At 55.3% G+C, this 23,885-nt stretch overlaps 10 protein-coding genes across 22 annotated transcripts in view; 6 read left to right on the top strand and 4 right to left on the bottom strand.

The window, feature by feature from the left end:
• Positions 1 to 171: 171 nt before the first annotated feature.
• LOC6523923 (protein sym1) lies at positions 172 to 3,246 on the bottom strand. Of its 4 annotated transcripts, XM_002099760.4 has the most exons (3): positions 799 to 934; positions 656 to 738; positions 172 to 598 (listed from the first exon to the last, which is right to left on the bottom strand). In XM_002099760.4, the coding sequence occupies exons 1-3, from the start codon at positions 932 to 934 to the stop codon at positions 257 to 259; spliced, it is 561 nt and encodes a 186-aa protein (XP_002099796.1). In that variant the 3' UTR covers positions 172 to 256. The 4 variants fall into 4 exon arrangements, with proteins under 4 accessions (XP_002099796.1, XP_015045375.1, XP_015045373.1 ...); XM_015189889.2 differs by adding an exon at positions 3,121 to 3,246 and having other exon boundaries at positions 172 to 947; XM_015189887.3 differs by having other exon boundaries at positions 656 to 934.
• On the top strand, positions 1,110 to 2,060 carry LOC6523922 (trypsin-1). Its single transcript, XM_002099759.4, has 2 exons — positions 1,110 to 1,586; positions 1,648 to 2,060. Exons 1-2 carry the CDS (start codon positions 1,110 to 1,112, stop codon positions 2,014 to 2,016), a joined length of 846 nt encoding a protein of 281 aa, XP_002099795.1. The 3' UTR covers positions 2,017 to 2,060.
• On the bottom strand, positions 2,047 to 3,936 carry LOC6523921 (PXMP2/4 family protein 4). Of its 3 annotated transcripts, none has more exons than XM_002099758.4 (5): positions 3,798 to 3,936; positions 2,775 to 2,936; positions 2,557 to 2,690; positions 2,360 to 2,491; positions 2,047 to 2,294 (listed from the first exon to the last, which is right to left on the bottom strand). In XM_002099758.4, the coding sequence occupies exons 2-5, from the start codon at positions 2,926 to 2,928 to the stop codon at positions 2,124 to 2,126; spliced, it is 591 nt and encodes a 196-aa protein (XP_002099794.1). In that variant the 5' UTR covers positions 2,929 to 2,936; positions 3,798 to 3,936; the 3' UTR covers positions 2,047 to 2,123. The 3 variants fall into 3 exon arrangements, with proteins under 3 accessions (XP_002099794.1, XP_015045371.1, XP_015045372.1); XM_015189885.3 differs by having other exon boundaries at positions 3,726 to 3,882; XM_015189886.2 differs by having other exon boundaries at positions 3,722 to 3,881.
• LOC6523920 (GDP-fucose protein O-fucosyltransferase 2) lies at positions 3,556 to 6,646 on the top strand. 2 transcript variants are annotated; one of them, XM_039372243.1, is made up of 2 exons: positions 3,556 to 3,691; positions 4,847 to 6,646. In XM_039372243.1, exon 2 carries the CDS (start codon positions 4,991 to 4,993, stop codon positions 6,461 to 6,463), a length of 1,473 nt encoding a protein of 490 aa, XP_039228177.1. In that variant the 5' UTR covers positions 3,556 to 3,691; positions 4,847 to 4,990; the 3' UTR covers positions 6,464 to 6,646. The 2 variants fall into 2 exon arrangements, with proteins under 2 accessions (XP_039228177.1, XP_002099793.1); XM_002099757.3 differs by lacking the exon at positions 3,556 to 3,691 and adding an exon at positions 3,954 to 4,090.
• A 71-nt stretch (positions 6,647 to 6,717) lies between these two features.
• Positions 6,718 to 9,019, top strand: LOC6523919 (large subunit GTPase 1 homolog). Its single transcript, XM_002099756.3, has 4 exons — positions 6,718 to 6,990; positions 7,065 to 8,361; positions 8,429 to 8,634; positions 8,695 to 9,019. Exons 1-4 carry the CDS (start codon positions 6,889 to 6,891, stop codon positions 8,911 to 8,913), a joined length of 1,824 nt encoding a protein of 607 aa, XP_002099792.3. The 5' UTR covers positions 6,718 to 6,888; the 3' UTR covers positions 8,914 to 9,019.
• Positions 9,020 to 9,164: 145 nt separating this feature from the next.
• On the top strand, positions 9,165 to 10,188 carry LOC120321114 (chromodomain Y-like protein 2). The gene has a single exon (XM_039372734.2). The coding sequence runs from the start codon at positions 9,364 to 9,366 to the stop codon at positions 10,144 to 10,146; it is 783 nt and encodes a 260-aa protein (XP_039228668.1). The 5' UTR covers positions 9,165 to 9,363; the 3' UTR covers positions 10,147 to 10,188.
• Positions 10,189 to 10,357: 169 nt separating this feature from the next.
• LOC120320839 (leucine-rich PPR motif-containing protein, mitochondrial) lies at positions 10,358 to 13,998 on the top strand. 2 transcript variants are annotated; one of them, XM_039371716.2, is made up of 3 exons: positions 10,358 to 12,768; positions 12,829 to 13,781; positions 13,858 to 13,998. In XM_039371716.2, exons 1-2 carry the CDS (start codon positions 10,470 to 10,472, stop codon positions 13,752 to 13,754), a joined length of 3,225 nt encoding a protein of 1,074 aa, XP_039227650.1. In that variant the 5' UTR covers positions 10,358 to 10,469; the 3' UTR covers positions 13,755 to 13,781; positions 13,858 to 13,998. The 2 variants fall into 2 exon arrangements, with proteins under 2 accessions (XP_039227650.1, XP_039227627.1); XM_039371693.2 differs by lacking the exon at positions 13,858 to 13,998 and having other exon boundaries at positions 12,829 to 13,822.
• A 49-nt stretch (positions 13,999 to 14,047) lies between these two features.
• LOC6523917 lies at positions 14,048 to 16,188 on the top strand. The gene is made up of 3 exons (XM_039372114.2): positions 14,048 to 15,121; positions 15,191 to 15,390; positions 15,445 to 16,188. Exons 1-3 carry the CDS (start codon positions 14,048 to 14,050, stop codon positions 15,740 to 15,742), a joined length of 1,572 nt encoding a protein of 523 aa, XP_039228048.1. The 3' UTR covers positions 15,743 to 16,188.
• A 654-nt stretch (positions 16,189 to 16,842) lies between these two features.
• LOC6540544 (putative gustatory receptor 2a) lies at positions 16,843 to 18,772 on the bottom strand. Of its 4 annotated transcripts, XM_002087298.4 has the most exons (4): positions 17,390 to 18,772; positions 17,251 to 17,319; positions 17,107 to 17,196; positions 16,843 to 17,057 (listed from the first exon to the last, which is right to left on the bottom strand). In XM_002087298.4, exons 1-4 carry the CDS (start codon positions 18,383 to 18,385, stop codon positions 16,968 to 16,970), a joined length of 1,245 nt encoding a protein of 414 aa, XP_002087334.3. In that variant the 5' UTR covers positions 18,386 to 18,772; the 3' UTR covers positions 16,843 to 16,967. The 4 variants fall into 4 exon arrangements, with proteins under 4 accessions (XP_002087334.3, XP_039228319.1, XP_039228284.1 ...); XM_039372385.2 differs by having other exon boundaries at positions 17,107 to 17,319; XM_039372350.2 differs by having other exon boundaries at positions 16,843 to 17,196.
• Positions 18,773 to 18,905: 133 nt separating this feature from the next.
• The window catches only part of LOC6523916 (microtubule-associated protein futsch), a 55,158-nt gene continuing 50,178 nt past the window's right edge, over positions 18,906 to 23,885 (bottom strand). For all 3 annotated transcript variants that reach the window (XM_039371112.1, XM_039371090.1, XM_039371071.1), the window contains 2 exons: positions 22,423 to 23,836; positions 18,906 to 22,358 (listed from right to left, as the gene is read on the bottom strand). In XM_039371112.1, coding sequence (XP_039227046.1) covers positions 22,189 to 22,358; positions 22,423 to 23,836 — 1,584 coding nt within the window. In that variant the 3' untranslated portion in view covers positions 18,906 to 22,188. The remainder of the gene's footprint in view (positions 22,359 to 22,422; positions 23,837 to 23,885) is intronic.

Raw genomic sequence — 23,885 nt, 5'->3', positions numbered from 1 at the left:
CTATAATTAAACTTATTAAATATTTTATTATTTATACCTCGTTGCTGTTCGGAAAGAGAGAGTTTATTATCATTATTTACTTATTGCTCTATAATTGTTAGGCAAACTCATGCACAATCGATATATTTACAACTCTAGGTAAGCCCAGTGTGACCAGTACTTGGTGCGAAATACCGTTCTTAGATTTTAATTTATTTCAATTCGTTTACTATCTACTATTTCATTTAATGCTGTTTAAGAAATTCGGCCATGGCCATCAAATGGCCCCGTCCACCTCGTGGTGCTCCAGGTGCTTCATGTAGGCCAGGAAGCAGGTCCAGCACAGGCTGCACGCGCTGATGAAAGGCACCCGGTTGCGCTCGGGGATCAGAGTAAAGTTGATGGTGGCCACCAGTGGCCACACGGATAGAGCCACCTTGTACGTGGGCAGGAACTTCTTGCCGACCTCGGCGACCGCCTCCTCCACCGTCTTGGACTCCAGGAGGCTCATGATAAAGTAGAAGCAGGTCATCGCGCCGGGGGTGTACGAGATCGTCTCCACCGCCGCCTTGATGACCCCCGTCCTCAACGATGTCTGCGGCCACATGGCGCTGGAAATCTGCAGAGCATTGGGATTGGATCGAAACGGGCATGCAAGCGGTAAGCGGTCACTAACCTTGACCCATCCGTATAGTGTAGGAGCAACGAACAGGCCACCGTACATGCTGAACCGGAACACGCGCCACCAGTCGTAGGTGCCTGTAGGATGAAAATGAAGATGAGCAGAAGAGCTAGCTGCTCGAAAGTTTGCCGACTCACCCCAGCGCCTTCCCTCAACTGTTTGCTGGATGAGGCTGCCCGTGGGCCAGATCAGGCTGTACGATATCATGCCGCGCATTATCGGGTACCGGGTGACGAGCACCTTGAAGTTTTGCCACAAGAGTGGGCCCGCCATCGCAATCTCGGCCCTGCGGAGTTACAATCGCGCGGTTGGCATCTCATTAGCATGGCTAATACTTCAAGCCCGTAACTGCATGGCCAGCTCCACCCACACAAAAAAGCGAATGCGGGCCCCCATGTCCCATAAATTGCCCTGCTGTAGCTTCGCACCGTGCACATAGAAGGCCGTCATGGCTGCGCTCGCAAGGCTCGCACTGCTTTACATGGCAACCTGGTTTCTTGCTGGAGCCTCCGCGGAGGATGGAAAAATCGTCAACGGCACTGCAGCTGGCCCGGGGGAGTTTCCCTTTGTAGTCTCGCTGCGCCGGGCGAAGAGCGGCCGTCACTCCTGCGGCGCTACGCTGCTCAACCCGTACTGGGTCCTGACAGCCGCCCACTGCGTGCACAGCTCCTCGCCCGAGCAGATTGACGTGCAGTACGGCAGCCAGATGCTGGCGCGAAACTCCAGCCAGGTGGCACGAGTGGCCGCCATCTTCGTCCATCCAGGCTACAAGCCGGAGGACAAGTACGTCAACGACATCGCCTTGCTGCAGCTGGCGCAGTCGGTCGCTTTGAGCAAGGTTGTCCAGCCGGTGCGTCTACCGGAGCCTCGGCAAGTTACGCCCGGAAACGCCAGTGCCGTCCTCGCGGGCTGGGGATTGAATGCGGTAAGAGAGAAGCCATCGCTTGCAGGCTCCTTGACTAATCGACTAATCCTTTCAATTGTAGACGGGCGGCGTGGTCCAGCAGCATCTGCAGAAGGTCAAACTGCAAGTGTTCAGCGATACGGAGTGCAGCGAGCGCCATCAGACGCAGCTGCACGATAGCCAGATCTGTGCGGGATTGCCCGAAGGTGGAAAGGGCCAGTGCAGCGGCGACTCCGGCGGACCGCTGCTCCTTTATGGCTCCGACACTCAGGTGGGTATTGTTTCTTGGAGCATCAAGCCCTGCGCTCGACCTCCGTTCCCGGGCGTCTTTACCGAGGTGTCGGCCTACGTGGACTGGATTGTGGAGACGGTGAATAGCTGCTCGCCCTCGACTACGCTTTGGGTGGGCCAGCTGATTGTGGGACGATCGCCACCTAACCTAAACAGCTAACGGGTTTAACTAGCCCCATTAAAATACCGATTTACATACGCTAACGCTATCTAATTTAACAATTGGCCTAAGGGACGCACAAAAGGTAACAAATACGACACGGGTAACTATGTACAAGGCAGACCCGCGGAATCCGACTGCTCCTCGTGGCTCGTCTTCATGTACGCCAGGAAAATTGTCCACATCAGGCTGCAAATGCTTACGAACACCACACGGTTGTGCTCCGGCACCAGCGAGAAGTTTATGGTCTGCAGGATGGGCCAGATGCATACGCCGACCTGGAGGGTTAGTAATGAGTTGACTGTGAGCATAGGGAAGCAGCAAGCAGTGGGATAGGCGTTACCTTGTACGTGGGCAGCGCCTTCTCCTTCGTCTCTTCCACGGCCTGACTAAAGGTCTTCAGCTCCAGCAAGCTCATTCCCATGAAGAAGCTTACGCAAGCGAAGGGTCCGTAGGAAAGCTGCTCCGTGATGGCCTGCAAAGAGGCGGTTGAGCTTAATCCGCTGCGACTGAGGTGCCGGATTGAGTCTGAGCCCTTACCTTAATGATGCCCGAGCGCAGATTGGTCTGCGGCCACATGGCGCTGGTGAGCCGAACCCAGCCGTACAGACTGGGCGCCACGTACAGAGCTCCAAACAAGCTGAAACGGAGCGCCCTGGCCCAGTCGTACTCGCCTGCGGATCGTCGGTGAAGGAAGAGGTCACGCATGAAGAGCAGGAGATGATTATGGATGCGATTGGTGCGGAATAATTACTTACGCAGCTTGCGTCCCTCCATCGCTTGCTGAATCAGGCTGCCCGTGGGCCACATGACCGCGTACGTGAGCGCGCCCTTGGCAATGGGATGCAGCTTGCTTCCTCGTCGCCACTGGGCCAGCGAGGACTGCAATAGCTTTACGGCCGGAGGCACCATCACTTATGCTGGCCAGAGAGAGAGACATGGAGAAGGATAACGCGCGGGTCTTAGAATATTGCTCAACCTAAACCAAAACAACGACAGCAACGACGACGAGGGGTAGGAGGCGTCGCTAGCAATTCGAAGGTCACTGGCTGCGCGTGGCGGGGACAGGAGCTGGCCATGGTACTTAGTATGGAGGGTACTTGCTGTGCTCAGTGCTCGGTGCTCAGTGCTCTGTGGTGTGTGGCCTGTAGCCTGTGGCTATGGGGTCTCGATATCGTTATGTGCTGTTCGCCTGCGCCGAATGCCGCACTGAAACTGCACGATGAGTGCAGTGTGCAGTTTGTGAATTCTAAATTCGAACATGGCAGTCGGGATGCAAAAATATTAGGCTTCGCGAGCATGTCTTCGCGCCGATCTTGACCCTCAGCCGAGCGAGCGGCACGAGACTAAGTGCATGTCAGCATATGGGGGGATGCACTCCCGAATGGTGAAATTCATTCAGGAATGTGAAATACGAAGCATCGCAGTGTTCCGCCCCTGGATTTTCTCTCACGCAACGCGAGAGGAAGTGTTTTCGCAAGGACTTTATGTAACAGCAGCGTGGGCGGGGGAGGGGTAGGCTCGCCATCGATGAATGAAGAATAACGGCACGTTTGGCTCTCTCGCACCAGTCACTACGCAAACACGTAACGTCGCTCGTAAACGAGAGCGTGACAGAGATGATCAGCCGCCCGTCGCCCCCTTCCTCTATCTTCGTTTCTGTTGTTGCTGCCCGGTAAGTGGTGAGTGGTGAGTAGTTAGTTACTTGCTTTTGTGGAGCGTTTAGGGGGTCCAGATGCGGGAAAGGGGCCTGGGATTAGCTAGGACGTAGCTAGTCTAACCTAATGTAATCTAGTTTGTACTGTGGTCACGCACGGCGTCCGCATCTCGCGCCCTCCTCCGTTCGCTGGGCTTCCGTATCTCGTATCTGACTGAGGCAATCCGACGGTCCAAAACACGCGAATACGAAATGTTTTGCACAGTCAGCTGTTCGAGATTAGCTAGCGAAGCTTTCGCGCAGCTTTTTACAGTGGCTATCTCACCAGGGCTTTTTCCAATAGCAAGTAGCATATGTAAATCGTTAGAATCATAGTGCCAATACGAATCGATTTCAGTTCCAGCCCAGAATCAGCTGGTAAGAACTCAAAAATACGAAAACAATTGCAGTTTTTGATAAGAAACGATACCGATTCATCTTATCCTGATGTGCTGCCCAAAAATTCAGTTTTTTGTTTACAGCATCGCAAATATTAATCCAATCATAGAGTGCCGTACCTCGTTGAAATCGCAGTAAAATTTGCCAGCGGATGGCATTCAAGGCTTGAAATGTAAAATTTTGACAATTTTTCGCAAAAAATTATGATGTTTTAACATCAAGCAAAATTTTGCCAAAAAATTAATTTGTCAAAATCAGCAAAAAAAAGTCATTGGGTTTGTTAATTGGGATCATAAGCTGCACAAAACAGTAATTTTTATGGCTGTGTGACGTTTTTTCACCAAATTATGATGCAAAACCTCCATAATGAACGTCGTTTTTTCAAATCCCTTTTATTTACCAAAAATAATCACTTTTTTGTTCATAGCATCTAAAATATTGGTCTAAATATAGATTGTCATACCTCGTTAAATTCGTAATAAAATTCCCCGTCGGATGGCATTCAAGGCTTGAAATGTTAAATTTGGAAAATTTTTCGCAAAAAATGATAATGTTACCCCTTATAAAAAAAAAAATTTTTGCCAAAAAATTAATTTGTCAAAATCGGCAAAAAAGTCATTGGGTTCGTTAATTGGGATCATAAGCTGCACAAAACAGTAATTTGTATCGCTGTGTGAAGTTTTAGTCAAGTTATGGTCAAAATGTCTAATGGAAAAACGTCTTTATGCCAAAAAGTCAGGTTTTCTCGGAACAACAACAACGGGAAGAGTGGAAAGTCCGTCGTTGGAAATCAAAGTCTGGACTATTTAATGGAAAAATACCAAATGCGTTAGGGTTTTATCCTGACCGCCGCCACAGCCACTCCACTCGAAACCAAAAATGCGAGGGAGCTGGCCCAGGCTTGGACTCCCGGCGCTGCTCCTGCTCCTCCACCTGCTGACGGTCGCGGACGCCAACTTCCGGAACGGGACTGCAAGGCCAGCGAATGGCGCTTCCCGGGGAAGCAGCGCCACCTGCGCCAAAAGGGTCCTGCAGGAGATCCTGCCACTGCCAGAGACTTGCCCGCCCGAGGTGCTCGGCCTGAGGGGCACCGTGTATATCCTCTACGACGTCAACATCTCCGAAGGCTTCAACCTGCGCCGAGACGTCTACATTCGCGTGGCGGTGTTCGTGCGCCGGCTGCAGAGAAGGAGGCGTTTCCGCCAGGTGCGCCTTGTGCTGCCGCCGTGGCCTCGCCTCTACCACTGGCACTCGCAGGGCCTGCAGCAGGCTGGACTGCCCTGGAGCCACTTCTTCGACTTGGACAGTCTGCGCCGATACGCGCCCGTTCTGGACTACGACGAATTCCTGGCCGAGCAGCGCATATTCGGCAATCCTGGCGCACCCCTGGTCCATGTGGCGCACGCTTTCCGGCTGCAGCACTACGAGGTCATGCTGGAACAGGGCATCTTTCGGGACAAGTTCGAGCGCGTCACTGACAAGCCGTGCAGCGAGGGATCCCTGTCGGGAGGACCACTGCTGCAGCAGGCGGAGCTGCGCGTGGGGCGCTTCCACTGTGTTCGGTTTCAGGGCAGCGCCGGATTGCTGGAGAAGTTGCTTCGCGAGGCGATCGCCGAGGACACGGCGGGACCGGAGGACGCCGACGACATGCGCACGTACGCCTTGCTCAGCGCCGAGACCGTGCTCCACGACCACTGGGGTGACGAGCACTTTTGGCAAGCCCGCCGTTCCATGCGTTTCGCTCGGCGGCTCGATCAGGTGGCCGCCGACTTCCGGCTGCATGCCCTGGCCACCACAGACGCTTCGGTCGGAGTCCAGCGGCCCGCCTTGTGGGAGCTGGAGCGGCCGAAGCGCGACGCCAAGGGCGGCGATTACCTGTGCGCCCACCTAAGACGGGGCGACTTTGTGCGCGCGCGGGAGGCCACCACTCCCACCCTGAAAGCGGCTGCGCAGCAGATCAAGCAGCTGCTGCGTGCGTTCAACATGACCACCGTGTTCCTGGCCACTGACGCCACGCCCTACGAACTGATGGAGCTGAAGGAGCTCTTCTACCGCTTCCGTCTCGTTCACTTCGCGCCGGAGTCGAACGCCCAACGGAGGGCGCTGAAGGATGGGGGCGTGGCGGTGGTGGATCAACTGGTCTGCGCCTATGCCCGCTACTTTGTGGGCACCTACGAGAGCACCTTTACGTACCGCATCTACGAGGAGCGCGAAATCCTCGGCTTCAACCAGGCCAGCACCTTTAACACGTTCTGCAAGGCCCTGGGCGGAAGCTGCTCCCGCAACGCCGTGTGGCCCATTGTGTGGGCGGATGGCGACAACGATAGCGGGGAGGATTCCGACCCGTACTGATTACCTCGGTGCTTGCGGACTTCGGAAGGTTGCACCTTCTGTAACATCCACTTGCCGTGCCGTATGTGAATTGACGGACAACTCGAATCCTAGTTTTAAGTTCAAAGCGAGATTCCGAACCACCTGCGATTGTGTACCAAATAATAAATCTAAAGCCAATAGTCTGTGCTAGCAGAAAAACTACATTAAAGTGTAATACTTCTAGGTTGAACGTTTAAATTTTGCCGCTCGCCCACCGTTGCCACATTCCAAAAAAGCTAAGAAATACCGAACATCTCGATCTGTGACAATCGATTAGTGACAGGAATGGAATCTGTCTCGATTGCACGATAGGCCTCGATAGCATTTGAGGCAAACATTGCACGTGTTTTGGTCAATATAAATAATTAATTCGTCCGTCGATTTGCGAATACAGTAACTGCGCCATGGGCAAGAAGAACAAGGGCGCCACGCCCAACCTGGGCCGCCAGTTGATCAAGGATCGTTTTGGACACACTCCGCGCCGCAAGGTGGACAACGACACTATGGTAAGTGTAGTTGTAAAATATACATACGTATGTTTTTGTTCTTACCCTGCAAACACGATTGCGATCTTCACCAGCTGCACACCACCGAGCTGCAGGATGGTTACGACTGGGGTCGCCTTAACCTGTCCTCTGTCACCGAGGAGTCGTCGTTCCAGGCCTTCCTGCGCACTGCCGAGCTGGCCGGCACCGAGTTTCAGGCCGAGAAGCTGAACATTACATTCGTGAACCCCAAACAGCGCGTTGGACTGCTGAGCAAGACACAGGAGCAGCGCATGCACCAGAAGCATGACGAGCACCGTGACCAGCTCAAAATCCCGCGGCGGCCCAAGTGGAGCAAGGAAACGAGCGCCGAGGAGCTGGAGCGCGCCGAAAACGAGGCGTTCCTCGACTGGCGCCGCGACCTGGCGCTGTTGCAGGAGGACGAGGAGATCCTGATGACTCCGTACGAGAAGAACCTGGAGTTCTGGCGCCAGCTTTGGCGCGTGGTTGAGCGCTCTGACGTCGTTGTCCAGATCGTAGACGCTCGCAATCCGCTCCTATTCCGCAGCCTAGACCTTGAGCGCTACGTTAAGGAGGTAAAACCCACCAAGATGAACATGATCCTGGTGAACAAGTCGGACCTGCTCACTGAGGAACAGCGTCGCCACTGGGCGGCGTTTTTCGACAGCGAGGGTATTCGCACAGCCTTCTACTCGGCGACGCTGGTAGAGGAGGAGTTGAAGCGGGAGGCGGAGGCGGCACGTGAAGAATCCTTTCCCGAGGTGCAACAGTTGCGCCAGGCAGCTGAGGAGATTCAACAATCGTTGGACAGCGTGGAGGACACTCTGAACGTTATCGAGCAGAAACTAAAGGTGAATCCCGAGAATCAGAACGATCAGCTGCCACGACTGCCCGGGGACAAGAACAGTCCGCGACTGCTGTCCCGCCTGGAGCTCATTGAGTTCCTGCGACACATCTACACCGGTCCGCGGCACACAGAGCAGCATGTGACCGTCGGAATGGTCGGCTACCCGAACGTGGGCAAAAGTAGCACCATCAACTCGCTGATGACGGTGAAGAAGGTGTCCGTTTCGGCCACGCCGGGTAAAACCAAACGCTTCCAGACGCTTTTCCTGGACAAGGACATATTGCTCTGCGACTGTCCCGGCCTGGTGATGCCGAGCTTTGTGTTGACCAAGGCTGACATGTTGCTCAACGGCATCCTGCCCATTGACCAAATGCGCGATCACGTTCCCGCCGTCAACTTGCTGTGCGAGCGCATTCCGCGCCACGTCCTTGAAGACAAATACGGCATTGTGATAGCCAAGCCGCTGGAAGGCGAGGACCTGGAGAGGCCCCCGCATTCCGAGGAGCTGCTGCTGGCCTACGGATGTAAGTGCTAGTGCTTGGTGTACGCATTTCAGTATTTCACAACGCACTCTTTCTCGCTCTTTTCCAGACAATCGCGGTTTTATGACCTCCAACGGGCAACCGGACCAGGCGCGTTCCGCCAGGTATGTGCTGAAAGACTACGTCAATGGCAGACTGCTCTACGCCATGAGTCCGCCTTCGGTGCCCCAGACCGAGTATCACACCTTCCCCGAACGCCAGCGCAAGGTCATCGAGGAGTCGCAGTTGCCCGGTCAGCAGCAGCGAGCCATGCGGGTAAGATTTGCCCTTTGCACTACACCTGATTCCTTCGCTAACTAATCGCCTTCTCCGCAGATCAACAAAAGCACGTCCAAGGAGCTAGACAACCAGTTCTTCTCCGACAAGCCCACCCACGCCCACGTTAAAGGACGCACCAACTTCCCCAACGTGCGTCTGGCCAACGACGGCTCTCTCGTAGCCGGCAATGATCCGGCGGCCAAGCCTTGGCGTCACGTGAAGAAGGAGAGGCGCGAGAAGCTGCGCAAAAAGTTCTCGCACCTGGACGAGCACTGATTGCAGCCCATTAGTAATTTATTTAATTCCGAAGGGTGTGTCTCAGAGGCACTTGTATATTATTAGCACTAGACCTACGTACATATTAAAGTCCCCTCAACTTAAAGAGTTTGATGGCCCACAATCCCGGGCTAACTTAAATTGCGTAATCATGGAGCAAAACATAGATAAGCTATCTGATGGCCCAGCCTGAAAGCAGGGATGAACACAAAGATGGCACATACTTAGCATACACACCAATAAAAGCAAACGGCTGAAAAGGCGTCCCCAATTGAGCACGACAGATGCGTGAGTGGAAGGTAACTGCGAGATGCGGAGGAGCGCAGTTGAGCGGAGCCAAGAAGCCTGCACTTTGACGGCGTGATAAGCGCAGATGCCTACGCCTCTTGTCTTCCATCACACCCATCACTTCCACCATTGGCCGCAGTCTCTATCGCGCAGTCCGCAGCGATGGCCACAAACGCGAGCTGCAAGCACTTCAGGGAGCTGGTCGTTGAGCAGCGTACCGGGCTGCTCCACATACGCTTCCAGCGGAGCTGGCAACGACGCACCCTCTACGAGCTGATGTGCGTCCTGGACCTGGCGAATGCAGACGCCGCCGTTAGGCTGGTGGTGCTCTCGGGTGAGTTCTCCGCGGCAAGTGGCGGTGCGACGGAGCCGCTGGCTCTGAAACAGGGCCTGGAGCAGCGGAGCAGACGAACGGCTGCCCGGGAGGACGCTGTGGGCCATGGGGATCCCGAGGAGCAGTACATCCACGAGAAGGCGGCCAACTTTGTGATGCGCTCGCTGGCCAAGAAGCTGCTTGTGCACAGCAAACTGCTAGTGGCTTTCGTGGAGAACCTGTGCGTCGGCCTGGGCCTGAGCGTGTGCAGCCTGTGCGATCTGGTCTACGCAACGGAGTCATCTGCCTTTGTGCCCGCTTTCTCGCACCTGGATCCCTGCACCAAGGTGGGCCCTCGCTGGACTGTGCCCCACATCCACTGGCTGCTTCGCTTGGGCGATCAAGCCAGCTCCAGCACTGCCCTCCAGTGTGGCCTAGTGGCCGGTGTGGTGAGGCAGCCGCAGGAGTTCTGGCACCGCGTGGACCAATACCTGCTCCTGCCCTCCGCCTCCCTGTTGGCCACAAAGCGCCTGCTGCTGCGCCCCTGGCAGGAATCCCTGCTGAGCGAGCTGCGCGAGGAGGGCACTCCGCTGGCTGCGCAGCGACGCCGCCTGGTCAGATCCTCGCTGTAGAGCCGTTGCATCGATTAAGTAAATAAATAGCGTTAGCATACATGTGCACATTCTTTTCATTGGAGCAACAGGAACTAATAACTTAGTAAAAAAAAAACTTAAGTGTGAAATTCAAAATCCGCAACGGAAACGAAGCAGTTCAAAGTAACGGAAACAGGTAGGGGGTACTCCTGCACGGATGGGCAGCACTGTTTTCGATACCTTTCAACTGGAAGGCACAGCTGATTACCGGCGCGTGTTTTTTTTGTTTTTTGGTTGCTCGACGCGAAACTGCTCAAGTAAAATCGCTTAATTTTGCGGAAAATTAAATTAAGTGGGCCAAAATGCAGCGAGCACGACTGCTGCAGAGTGTGTGGCTGTGCAGGCAGCGCCTGGGCCAGCTACCAGGACGCAGCGCCTCCTTCGCCAGCCTGCCATTCAGTTATGCAACGAAGCCAGCGACGCCGCTCCTGCCGCTCCAGCCGCTGCAGCTGCGCTCCCTGGGCACGGGTGGCGTCCTCAGTGCGGCGGAGCGTAGAAGCCGTCGCCCTGCCTCCGCCGAAAAACCGAAGGCCAGCGTTGCCGATGTCTGGTCGCAGCTGGAGACGTACTACCGGCAGCACGATCTGATCAACTTCGACCACTGCCAGCGGCTGCTGGAGCTCCTGCAACAGTCGGCGCCGCCCCCCGGATTCGGCATCGAAGAGGTGCACTTCCTTCTGGGTTCCTGTGTGCCCGAACTGCTTCCTGCCCAGAGCAGCCAGGCGCGGCTGCAGCTCTTCCAGAGCCTCTGGGCTCAGCTCATCAAACTGGGCCAGCCCACGCTGGCCCACTACCACACCAAGCTGCAGGTGCTGCGGCAGAACCGCTTGCCGCTGCACGACTATCGCTCCTTGCTGGCGGAGATCGCCGTCTACCATGGAGCAGCCGATTCCAGCTTGTACGGCGCTCTGTTGGACGTGGCCGGTGCCGCTGGAAACATGCGCATGGCCACCGAGATTCTATCGGAGATGCGCGAGCGCAGTTTCGCCCTCACGGAGCACAACTTTCACGCCCTGCTCCTGGGCCACGCGCGCAGCGGCGATCTGCCCGGAGCGGAGTCCGTCTTGGCCAGCATGCGGGCTGCAGGAATACAGCTGGGCAGCAGCACGCAGGCCCTTTGGTTCGAGGCTCTGGTGGAAAACGGCCAGGTGGCACAGGCCAAGGAGCTGCTGCAGGTGGAGCAGGGATTCACCGCGCCTCAGCTGCTCCAGATGCTGCGCGGACTGCTCGCCAGCAAGGATGTCGACACGGAGCTGATCCAACTGCTGGTCAAGGAACTGCCCCGCGAATTCCTGACCGGCCTCGACCTGCCGCCCGCCATCAGAAGCCTGTGCATTCAGCTGGTGCACCAGGGACGCACCGAAGTCGTCATCCAGCTCGTGGGCGCGTTGCCCGCTCCCAAATTCGAGCTCCAGAACCAGAATCAGAACGTGGACGAGTACGGTGCACTGCTGCTGCAGGAGTTCTTCCGCGCCCACGTCCCCCTGGACCAAACGCTCCAGTTCGCCGGTCAACTGGTGCAGCGGAACCAAAACGTCCGCGCCCTGCATTTGGTGGCTGAGCTGGCGCTTCGCCGTCTGCCGTCATCCGCGCTCCACTGCCTGGAAGTGCTGTCTGCAGCCGGCGAGCAGCTGCGTCCGCACTACTTCTGGCCCCTGATCCTACACCACTACCGGCGGGAGGGCGAAAGCGGCATGCTGCGCCTGCTAGCCGAGATGCAGCGCCTGCGCGTGGAGTGCGACGAGGAAACATTGCGCCACTATCTGCTGCCCCACCTACGCCAAACCCTGACGCAGCCCCTGGAGGCCGTAAAGGCACTGGAGGCGGCGGGAGTGAAGCCCTCCCACACCTTGTGTCCCGTCGTGAGTCACTTGCTGCAGCAGCATCAGATGACTGAGGTGCTGGACTTGCTGGAGCGCTATCCCACGCGCTTGGACCTGTCCACGCTGCTCCAGCCACTCGCTTCCCTGGCGGTCAACGCCCGCGCCACCAAGCGCTTCGAGGTATTTGCCAAGGTGATCCAGGCGCTGCAGCAGAAGGCGCTCCAACGGGCGGACGATTTCGTGGGCTCTTTGCTGCTGCAAATGAGTGGACCTCAGACGCGCCTGCGCCAGGATCCCGCCGCCTTGCGACGATTCCTGCATGAACTTAGACGCCTAGAGCTACAAATCTCACCAGCTGCCTCCGAAGCTCTGCTCTCTGTGGTCCGGCACGCCACCGATGACGCTGACCTAGTTCAGGAGGTGGCCAAAACGCTGCAGAAGATGAAGAACCCACAGTTGGCGCTGCCAGCAGACACGGCCTCTCTGCACGGGGGATTCATCAAGCACCCGCGCGACATGAGCATAGACGAGCTCGAGTGCCACCTGGTCGAGCTGGAGTCCAAGCAGCTGAACCCACGAGGCGTGCTGCGTCGCTTGCTGCAGCTCTCGGTGCGCAGCGGGCGCCTGGAGCGCGCCCAACAGCTGCTGGCCAAGTGCCAGGCTCTGAAGGTGCAGACGAGCGCAGGCATGATGGCCTCCATCCTGGACCTGCACATCAAGCTGCGCGACTTGCCGCGCGCCCAGGAGAGCTTGGAGCGACTGAGCAGCACCTATCCAGGTAACTACAATTGGCTTCTTTGTGTGCACTGCATTAATCCGCATGCCGTCTCCTCTTCAGCCTTTCAGATCGACGAGCACAAGGTGATCGACTACGCCGCCCTCCTGGTCCAGGGCCAGCAGCTGGAGGCCGCCAAGCACCTGCTCCAGCGACGCGCGGAGCAGCACAAGGTCGTTGGCGGCGATTATGTGATGAAGAACGTGTGGCAACTGCTGACCAACGTTGGCCAGCTGGCCGCTGCCGCTCCACGTGGAGATGGCGAGAGTTCCAAGCCACTTAACCAGACCCGCGAGTGGCTGGACTTCCTCCGCGGTCTGGGCTACTGTCAGTCGCACAATGCCCTGCTGGGTCCAGTGGTGCGCGAGTGGCTCCTCAAGGGCGACCTGGACGCTGCGGTGGCCGAGTTCCAGCGACTGGCCAACACCCACAAGCACACGCCTCTGCAGTTCGAGCTCCTGTCGCTGCTGGTGCGGCTGGGTAACGGGGATGAGCAGGAGATGGCCCGCTTTCCTGGCGTCTCCGCCGAGTCTGCGCAGCAGCACCTGGCGGCGGTTACCGCGACGGTGAGTCGCGTCCACGGGGCGGCCAACATGAACAGCGCCCTGCTGCTCGCCCTGGCCGAATCCGGAAAGGAGACGCAGCTGCGCCGGCTGATCATCAACCCAGAGTTCCGCATCAACCACGAGCTGCTCGTGAAGAACTGCGAGCACTTGGGGCAGGAGGGCGCCGTGCGGACGCTCCTGCGCCTGGCGCGCGGAGTGAGGGGCGTGCAGCGAACCATCGATGAGCAGAAGATCTACGACCTGCTGTTGGCCCAATTCTGCAGGAGCAACGACTACGAGGCGGCGTTGGATCTCTTCGAGCGCCTGGAGGGCGACGACGAGCTGAAGGTGTCGCACGAGTTCCTGCGCAACCTTGTGCAGCTGCTGCAGGTGAACCAGGTTGAGGTTCCCAGCGCAGTCGCCCTGCGCGCCCACGTTAGATAGCCTATCCTCTCCTTAGTTAGACACTTGGTATGTACGTACACACATAAATGAATGCAGTAAACGCTGAAGGATCTTGGATCTTGACGGCTTCTGGGTTTCCTAGGACTCCGGGACCACATGAAGGTTCCGACTGGAGTAGGCCTGGCGTCGAAGGGCGATTGTCATCAGATCATCTGGGATTGGATAATCACAAAGTTTTAAACACGCAGCACACACTAGTCTCCTAGCAGCTGCTCCGAAAGCCACTCCCAATCTAAATTTCAGTACTCATTTTATTAGCGTTCAATCCGTGCATGTTGCAACCCTTCCCCTCACCCTTCCCCCGCCCCCTCCTCCATCCAAGCATGAAGCGGCTGTCCCGACGGCCAGTCTCCGACGAGCAGAAGGCCCAGATGCGCACCCAGAGCCATGAGCAGGGCCCGATAGAGATCTTCCTGTCGGTGGCCACCGTCTCGTCGCTGCCCCAAGCGCAGACGCACCCGCACCCGCAAGTGCAGACAGAACCCCAGTCGCCGGATCCGCAGGCTCAACAGGATCAGCAGAAGGACAAAGAGCAGCGCCAGGAGCCGAAGCAGGAACCGGAGCCAGAGGCGCTCGAGAGCGGCGCCCAGGGCGACAACGAGCAGTCCGACACTGACGCCGGTCCCACTCCCTCGACGTCCACTCATGCCGCCGAGGACCTGCCCACGGAGGGGGATCCTGCCAAGCTGAAGGCGCTGGCCGGGCGCCAGCAGATCGCCAAGCTACTCACGCGCCTCGGCGACGGCGCAGAAGGCGATGGCGAGGCCAACCAGATCGTGCTGGAGCTGCTCGGCAGCCGCGACAGCCGCCCCAACTCGTCCCTACAGCCGCACTCGGCCACCGAGCGCGTCTCCGAACAGCTGATGCACGTGCTCCGGGAGCAGACGCTGTTGGAGGCCGGCATATCCACCGGGAACGAGCGGTACCGTTGCTTCAAGAGCGTGCTCCAGAACTACGCCAAGATCTATGCGGCGCGCCACTTTATGGAGCAGTTGCCGCAGCTGGACCAGCTCGGCCAGGACGCGGACACGGACACGGATGCGGGTGCGGAGCGGGAGCAGTTCGCCCGCGTCGTGGCGGAGGAGGTGCTGCAGATACCGCAACTGCTGCGCCAGCTGTGGGCGTCGCTGGAGAAGATGGAGTTCTTCAACGAGGACACCGCCTTCAAGGCCTACCTGGAGGCGCGTCGCCACCCGCAGGCCCGCATCCTGTGCGAACTCATGCTCACCCGCATCTCGCGCGTCTTCCTCTGCATTGTCAGCTCCACATTCTTCCTGGACTTCACCGAGCACGAGCTCACGCACATCTTGCGCAACTGCTACCTCAGCGTCAACTCGGAGATCGAGGTGAGATCGTGGTCACTGGTCACTGGTCACCAATCGCCTCCTAATCCTCCAAACGATCACCCCCGCCAGATATTCCTTTCCGTGGTGCTCTGGCTGGAGCACAACTGGCTTGAGCGCGGCGACTGCGCCGAGCGCATCCTGGCCGAGGTGCGCTTCGCCCTGATGCCCACTTGGTACCTGTGCACCCTGGACAGGTCCAACCGGTGCCGCCACTTTGCCCGCGTCATCCGCAGCCCCGGCGTGCAGCGCTTGATTGCCGAAGGCCTGGAGTAGGTTCCATTCATGGGGGTTTGCTCATCCTTTACACCACCTGTTTCCCCCAGGGACGCCGTCACCCTCAAGTCCAAGCCCCGCTCCAGTGGTGCAACAGCCGCCGCTGGCCAGCCACAACAACAGCGGCAGGAGGAGCAGCGCCTGGCACGCGACTGGATCGCGGATACCGAGTGCCGCCACCACCACAAGCGCCACTGCGAACGGTTTGTCTACCCCACCTACGACACCTTCAAGGAGTACCTGGCCAGGATCATCTGCTGCGCGCCCAACTACTGGCGCACGTTCCGGCCCGCCCAAGAGGTGTACCGCAGCGACTTCCGCTGCTGCTCGCCGCCACACTTCCACTAGACACGGTTCGCGTCCCGATCTTCTGCCTCTGCCTGCTCCTTTCGGTTGTCCCGTCCTTCGGCTTCGGCTGGGTGGCTCAAATTCTACGTGCGAGAATGCTCCTTTGGGGCAGTCGTCCTTCTGTCTGTCCCGTCCACTGCCAGTTGCTATGTCCACTCCTCTTTCAACAAGCCCATCCAAGCTCGTGAACGCCCACGCATCCGCAGTCTATCGCTGCTGGCGCCAGCTCACTCCGACTGCATCCGTGGCAACACCTAACCAAACTATCGCCCAGGCTGAGCAAACGTGCATATGTATGCTTTTCGATGCGCGCGAACAGGCGCTCAGAAGCGTTTAGCAGGTGGAAAAGGATCAGCTGATTGGTTTCATCTGTGGTTGCCCAGAGATGGCGGCGTGACCACTTTGTTTCGGCACGATCTAATAAACTACATGTGAACTGGCTGCAACGTCGTGCCTTTCGTGCTTAATTCGTGACACGTACAAAAATCAACGTGTTTGCTCATCACTGGTGTGGAGCTATCCCAAACTAACGGTTTCGCTCGATCAATATGGCTTCCTATTGGTGGAAAGAGGTAGGGGAAGGAGCATAGGGCGGCCATCATGAATTTGCAACAGCTGTTTTCGCTTACTTCGCTCTGTAAGCTGTCACTTGCTGCGGATTCTGTTCGCCTGGTGCAATCAAAAAAATTTAGGACTTTACGGCGAGATTTTCGAGCTGCCGACCAAAACTTGGCCGAAAGCGGGCTGTTTTTTCACTGCTGAACACCAGGCGAACGGAAATATCAGTAGGGTAGTAGGAAATATCAAGTAAAATTGGTCGAATGGCGACTGGAAAGACGCGTAGAGCAGCCACCATGAAAGAAGAACAGCTGTTTTTGCTTGCTCCTAAGCTGAACTAACGGTTCGCTTCCATCAACTGGCTTCCTATTGGCTGAATGGTGCCTGGGGAAAAGAGCGCGGCAGCCATCATGAAAAAGCAAACAGCTGTTTCAGTTAAATTTGAGCTACCAGCTGGCACTTGCTACTGTTTCTGTTCGCCTGGTGCCGCAGACGGGAAAGTGTCGGGAATCGCCCAGGAAAAATGTTGTCGATCCGCCGAATAAATTGGTGACATAGGGTGGATTTTATTTTTAAGCGCCAGGCGAATCTTGTTATTAATTATGGAACAACAATTAAGGGTTAATTTTAATTATGTAGTGTTTGTGCCAACAGGTGGCCGCCACTCCTACTGTCCGTTGGATCCACCGCCGATGGTGGATTCGCTCATGTGAAACTGGATCAGAATTATCAGGTACGTGGTAGTGGCTCCCACGATCTGGAAAGTGTGTGCTGTTATCCGGATTCAATTCGAAGTGCCCACTTACCGTATATAGAAGAGTGCAGTCCACGTTGAAGAAGCCAGCGGCGCTGAAGTGGAGCCGTTGGTGGAGTAGCTGCAGCGAGAACTGGGTTATCTGCAGAGGGACGGGGATTATCAATGATTGCTCTTGCGCACGGGTTGTACCTACCAGAGCGTTGTGGCTCTCGTTCCGCAGGTCCACAGTCACCTGGTGCAGGCAGAGGGCCAGACGAGTGGCCTGGAAAACAGCCAAATAAAACATCCTTTAGAGATTCATATGGGTGGGGCAGGTACTCCGGTTAACTCACGCACTGGGCCGTTCGGTCGCAAAGCAGCGAGAGGACGAGCACATTGCCCAGGTGGGGGGCAGACCACACGCCGCTGGCCACGATCTGCAGGATGTCGAAGGGTGAGGCCGCCGACTGGCGAAAGTTGAGGAACATCCAGTAGCAGTTGGAGGTGATGGCCAGGAAGTCGTTGCCCACCTGCATCAACACGGAGAGTCCAAAGCAGCGGTTCAGCAAGGCCACTAGGGCCCACACCCGCTGGTAGACGAGTCTGACAGCGATCAGTCGATCCATGGCCGCTTCTTCCAGGTCGTCCTGCGCCTCCAGCACAGTGTCCACGGCGGGCCCCTTCCGATGCAGCTGGAGCTGCTGCAAGGCCATCAGGAGCACATCCAGGCGCTGGCGCACGAGCTGAGTGGCGTTGAAAATCTGAAAGTAGCGCAGACCGCACACGAGCAGTGGCAGCAAGTAGCTGATCCAGTAGATGGGAAACCTGTCGCCCCGGGCGAGCAGCTTGGCGCCCAGGATGAGCAGTTGGCTAACCGCATAGCCCCACAGGATCCACACAGCTCGGCGCGACGTCTGCCGACGCATTTGGAGCCGCATAGCCTCCACGTCCACCCTCAGGGCCTTGGACAGCAGACGATCGATCTCGCCCAGCTCGGCGAAGAAGCTTCGATGCGCTTGCCGCTGCCACAGAGCCTCCAGCACGGCGGCCAGATGAGCCACCCGCATGCCCACCAGCTGAATGAAGTCCACCGTGTGACCTATGCTCGAGATGGTGGACTCCGCGTCCGGCTCCTCCTGCACGCTGCTCTCCTGGAAGAGGCCGTAGGCGGTAAAGCCGGTGGCCGCCATCAGCACGGTCCAGCCGTACAGCTCCAGCCAGCGCGATCTCCGGAGCAGGATGCCCTCCGAGTCTGGCGGGGGTGCGAGGCGCCAGGGCCACAGGTTGCACACTTGGCAGACGCGGTGCAGCGGCTCCAGAGCTCTCAGCGTGTCCATGCCAAATTCCATCCGCTATCTGCTGCGGGGTTTCGGCCGGGTTTCGCTATGTGGGGAGGAGGCTACATCAATTAGATTACCTTATCACTTCCCTGTTCCGCTAATCGAGTGCCCCTTCCCCCATCCGTACCTAGATTCGGCTTATCGCGGGATGGAACTTTTCTGTTTCGGCTATCTAGTGCTCCATGCGACCCTGCTGCGTTTGGGATTAGGAAACTCGCAGCGGAGAAGGATACAACTTTTCTATGAGAAATTATGTCTTTGTATTTCGGGACCAAGTTAAGCCAGCCACCGACCGCAGACGACTGCGCGTTGACGAGGTCCTGCCGAAAGGAACTCTCCAAGTGGTGGTCATCCATCATGATCAATTAAGCCATTAGCTTAATGGTCAGGTCATCAATCAAGCAATCCGAGGTGGGTTTTCTCCGCAAACAAGGACTTGGAGACGAAGACGGAGACCTGGGCTCTGGGCACTTAACTCACCTGGCATGGCGGTGTCCTGGGAATCTAAGAAGGCAATACACACCCGGGCTTCACATAAATACGTTTATTATAATTTCAGATTTTGTTTTGGAAATAGTTCTTGAGATAAGCTTGACGTTTCATAAAATGTAATACATATATATTTCTTCGCGGTAACCTCTGCCCATTTTCAGATCTTTGTGCTGGCTCGCTCATCCCTGTCTCCTGCCGACTCCTCCTCATTTCCTGGTCTGGCCAGGCATATGACCACTTCATCCGCCAGTAAGCGATACCTCGGCTGGGCTCTTGTTTGTAACAATCTTACTTTCTGCATGCACTTGCTGTACTAATGATTATATAGAGCACACACGGGCCCACACACACCACACCAGCAGTGTGTGTGTGTGTGTGTGTGCGGGGGTGTGTGCATTTAGTATGTATATTTGATTTAAATCGAAGCTGCTAAAAAGTAAAAGCAAATTCAACAAACAAACTCTCATAGGTCATACATATCGAACTTGATTCTTAGACTAATATAAGGTATGATGCAGATATCTGTTTGTTCTCTGGATATAAGGCAATGGATACATGTGCGTGTGGCGTTATGTGTGTACTGTTGTGTGTGTGTGTGGGTACAGTATAGTGTAGAGTGTATAGTGTATAGTGTGTGGTGTATAGTGTATAGTGTGTAGTCGATCTGATCTGATCTGACCTGATTTCAACGAAACTCATGTCGCAAACAAACGGGGGCAAAGGTAACAAGTTTTCATATTTTCGTATCTTAGGGGAAATTCGTTTCGTGAAAGGCAAAAAATGTCTTCTGGCTGGGAGAAGAGTTCTTTTTTTTTTTGGTTTTTCTTGTTAAGCAACATCAATACGCTCAAGTACATATATATTCTTATATATTCATATATAGTGTATATAGTTCATGTGTGAGTATTCTTTATCTTCACCTTCTTCGGTTTGGATTTGGTTTTGCTTTTGGTTTTTGTTTTGGTTTTGCTCGCTAAGCGCACGAATTTGGAAAGTAATTAATGTTTAATAAACGTCGTCTTTTGTTTTTCTCGGTTATAAATTTAAAATCCTCGAAGCGGAGACTGCAATGCTACCCAATAATCGAAAGTCGCCCGATCGGTCTATACGATCTATTATATATACCGACCGCGAGTGCTGGTCGGACGGGAGCGCTAATGGGGATCCTCGTCGTGATGGGGATCCTCCCTAGTCCCTCACCAGTGTGCCCGCCCCTCTTAGCCCTACTGTGTATAATTTTGCTTAAATTTCGCTGGTTGCTATCAAACGGTGTAGACTGGACGGTTGCCAGTTGACTGTTGTCTGCTGCGGTCTGCCTGTTGCATGTTGCATGGGGCATGTGGCATGCAGAAAGTTAATCCGCAGGCCGCAGCTCCTCCCAGATCTGTTGCTGTTGTATATAAAAAGCAACTCAAAAATATACGCGTAGCCTAAAAAGTCTGTCTCGAGTGGGGCATCGACCACTCGAGTCTTTAATTTATAATTGTAACTGGCTCTTTTGGACTGTTTTGCTGTGGCCTCGAATTGCTTGTTCCGTTTTTCTCTTGTTTCTTATTTCATGTTTCTTGTTTACTGGTTACTTGTTACTGGTTACTTGTTACTGGTTACATTGATTAAAATTGCCTGTGTGCCTGGTTCGCGTCTTGCTGCATATTTATCTTGTTTGTTTGTTTGTTGCAAATTTGTTATTCTATGACTATGAAAAGTAAAAAAAATATAGAAAAATAACCTTCATTCACTTTGTGTACTTCATATTTATCGTATCGTATTTAGTTATGACTCTCTGCTCATTCTCGTTATATTCTCACAATAGCTGTTTCACTGCCCCCTCATTCAACCCCTCTATCCCTAAACCACTCAACCCCAGCCCGAATCCCAACCCACCCAACCTTAGACTCCCGCCCCATCACAAGCCCAGTTCTAGTCCTATTCCCATCCCCATACCAGCTAAGCCCACTCAGATCACTCGGATCCTTACATAGTAACATCAGCATTGACTCTGTCGTCGTCTTCGTCTTCGTCTTCGTCCAATACTTCGATCACCTTTCCTGCTTCCTTGATCTTCCGGCAATGGCGTCTATCCTGTAGGACTCTTGGTTTCCTAACTGCATCACCTCGCCATTCCACTTCCCAATACCCAATTCAGTGCCCTTCTCATCTTCCTTCATAGTCCCCCATGTGGGAGTGGAGGTGTACGTATATCGGTCGCTATAGCATATTGGGTTATAAGTCTTTCTGCGGCTGCCTGCTGAAGCAACGGAACGAAATGCAACGAAAAACATACGAAACCAAGCATTGAGAATGGACTACAAAAAGAATTGGATCTGGAATTACTTAACCAAATCTCGGATACTGGATTTTAGATACGGGATTTGCTTCGGTAAAGGGTAAATCGAACATTTTTGTTGCACTCACTTGTTAGCCCTAACGTTTGATTCAGTTTAGTCCGAAGGGCGGCGAAGGTAGTGACTCCGTCTCCGATCTTCGTTCTGTATTATGATCGCTTATAATCCTACGGCTAAAGAGCTCTGACTTTACGGGTTATACACGTTCAATTAGCTAATGCTCGCTTTAAAATTCGAATACCTCTGGTATGGGAGACCATACGAGGGTTCGTAAAAGTTCCGACTAATACATATATTAAACATGAATATTAAGTTCTCTATGTATATATAGAGTGTGTCTTCTTCTTCGTATTTTGTTTGCCTTCTTTTTCTTCTTCTCTTCTCGCCTTTTCGTTTCTCCTTTGTATATTTTAGCTATGCGGTTTTGAAAACTATTTTGATCTTTGGATTACTAGGCAAGGTAGCTTGACGTTATGCAATGAAAGCGACATAAATGGCTTCTCCTCGACCACTGAGGATCGGTTGCAATGCATTTTAGGTAATTAATTTTTAAAACTTAATATCAATTAATTACGTAGCTTTTGGTCGGCCGAAACAAGTCGTCGAAAGCTCAATAGGCGGCATTGGTAAACAAAAAGGAGTCATTCGCGTGACCCTAACTCCGCCATATCAGCCAACGTCCGGCTCATTTCCGTTTTCTGCGGCTTCTGCCCACGAAACTTGGCCAATTGAATTGTCTGAATTGTCATTCCCATTCTGATTCTGATCTCCATCCCAATCCTTGTCCTCTGCTGTGGTCGTCGTCTTGCTGGTCCTAGTCCTAGTCCTGGTTCTTGTCGTGTCAGAGCTCGAGTCCGTGCATATATGCCGCACATGGACTCAAATCTCTGGCAGTGCTCTGCTCGTCTGCTTCTATGGCTGGGTGCGTTGTGGGTTGGCTTAGTCATCGTCGAATGCAATAAACAAGCCCGTGGCCTAGAACTCCAGGCGGTAGGCGGAGCACGAGGTCTCGTGGTCCTGCAGGTTGATGGTGCAACGAGACGCGGAGGGCGAGAGGTCGATGCGGTGCTTGGCTAGCAGCTCCTCGTTTTCAGCCACCCAATAACCCAGCACATCGGTGTCGTACGTAGGTATAATGGTGACCTCTGTAAGCCGCAGGAATTGGAAAGGTAACTCATTTTCGAGGAGACATAACAAGCATCTACTCACCCAACTCCTTGTCCTCCCATGTCTGTTTGGCCTCGAGCAACGCATCATACACCTGGCGACTGGGCTCCGTGCCGGAGAAGACGTAGTAGCGGGCTCGCACCCGCTTGAAGAACTCCACGTGGGCGTAGTAGGAGTTGCCGTTGTGCGGCACGTATGTGAGGTCCACGTAGACGGGCGCTGGCTTCTTGCCGGCCTTGTTGGGCGATTCGCTGCGCTTGCGCATGTTCTTCTCGTTGTTCAGCCGCGTCTTGGTGGCCACCAGACGGCGTTCCTTCTTGGGAGTGGTGCGAATGTCAGCACCGCCCTCTACGGGCAGTGGTGCTGGCGATGGCAGACCTAGGGGCTTGCCCCACTCCTCGAGGCGGTCCTTGGGCAGGGCTCCAGTGGAACTCGCTGTGGCTGTGGTGCTCGCTGTTGCTGCAGTTGTGGTAGGCACGGCTTCCTCCACTTCCTCTCCTTTCTCCTGCTGCTGGGAAGCGACACTGCCAACGGTGGCAAAGCCACTTTCCGCCACACGGGACCGCTGGACATCGCTAAGCGGGAAGCGCTGCCGTTCCGCAGTGCTACTCACGATCTGTTCCATTTCCTCGGCCTTTGAGGGCGAGTACGAGTACTTGGCGGTGACGGAAGACATGACCTCGGCGCCGCGCGCCTGTACGTGCTCCTCGAGTGCTCGCTGGAAGTCCTTGTCCGCCTGGTCGAGGAACTTGTGTCCTGCCCAGGTCTGGCTACTGCTCTCCACGCTCTCCGACGACTGGCTGTCGCCGGACGGCGCGCCCTGAATCGGGATTGGTTCGGTGCTGGGCTTGATCGCAACGTCGAAACTATCGGGCAGGGCGCCGTAGAAGGAGGTGGCCATGGGGTCGGCAGTGCGAGGCAGAAGAATCGAGCGTGCGGTTGAGTGCTCCTCGCTTCCATACTGAGGAGGAATGTCATCCTGGCTCTCGTCACCGTCGGCGTCCAGATCGGAGCGCTTACTCACGCCGGAGCTAGAGTGCTGCAGCTCGTAGCTGGTGGCGCTGCGCGGGGATCCCAGTAGGAGGTCCTCGTCGTCCTCGCTGCCCGGAGTGCTGGCGCGGTACAAGCCGCGCAGCAGCGCCACCTCTTTGGGCAGCAGCTGGTCGCGTTCGCTCTCGCTGGTGGTGCGCGTGGTGGTCACCACAACCTTTTCGCTGTCTGGCTCTGAACTGTCTGTAGTTGTCACCGTCTTTTGCTCGGTCACTATTTCCTTGCCGTCCGCCGAAATTACCTTGGTCACCGTGGTGATTGTGGTGGTGATTATCTTGTCGGTGCTTCCGCTGAGGGCTGTGGTGCACTCGAGTCCACGAAGTTCGTGCAGCTCGGGAAGATCAGCCTCGCACTCAGCTCCGGCTGCAGCGGCAGCTCCCGCCAGCATCTGCTCCTGCTCGTGGTGCTAAGCGGGTTAAAGGTTATAGAATATATTTAGAAAATGTCAGACCTGT

This window comes from Drosophila yakuba, chromosome X (assembly GCF_016746365.2).
Source record: "Drosophila yakuba strain Tai18E2 chromosome X, Prin_Dyak_Tai18E2_2.1, whole genome shotgun sequence".
Classification (NCBI taxonomy): Eukaryota; Metazoa; Arthropoda; class Insecta; order Diptera; family Drosophilidae; genus Drosophila; species Drosophila yakuba.
This window is presented reverse-complemented; position numbering and strand designations above follow the sequence as displayed.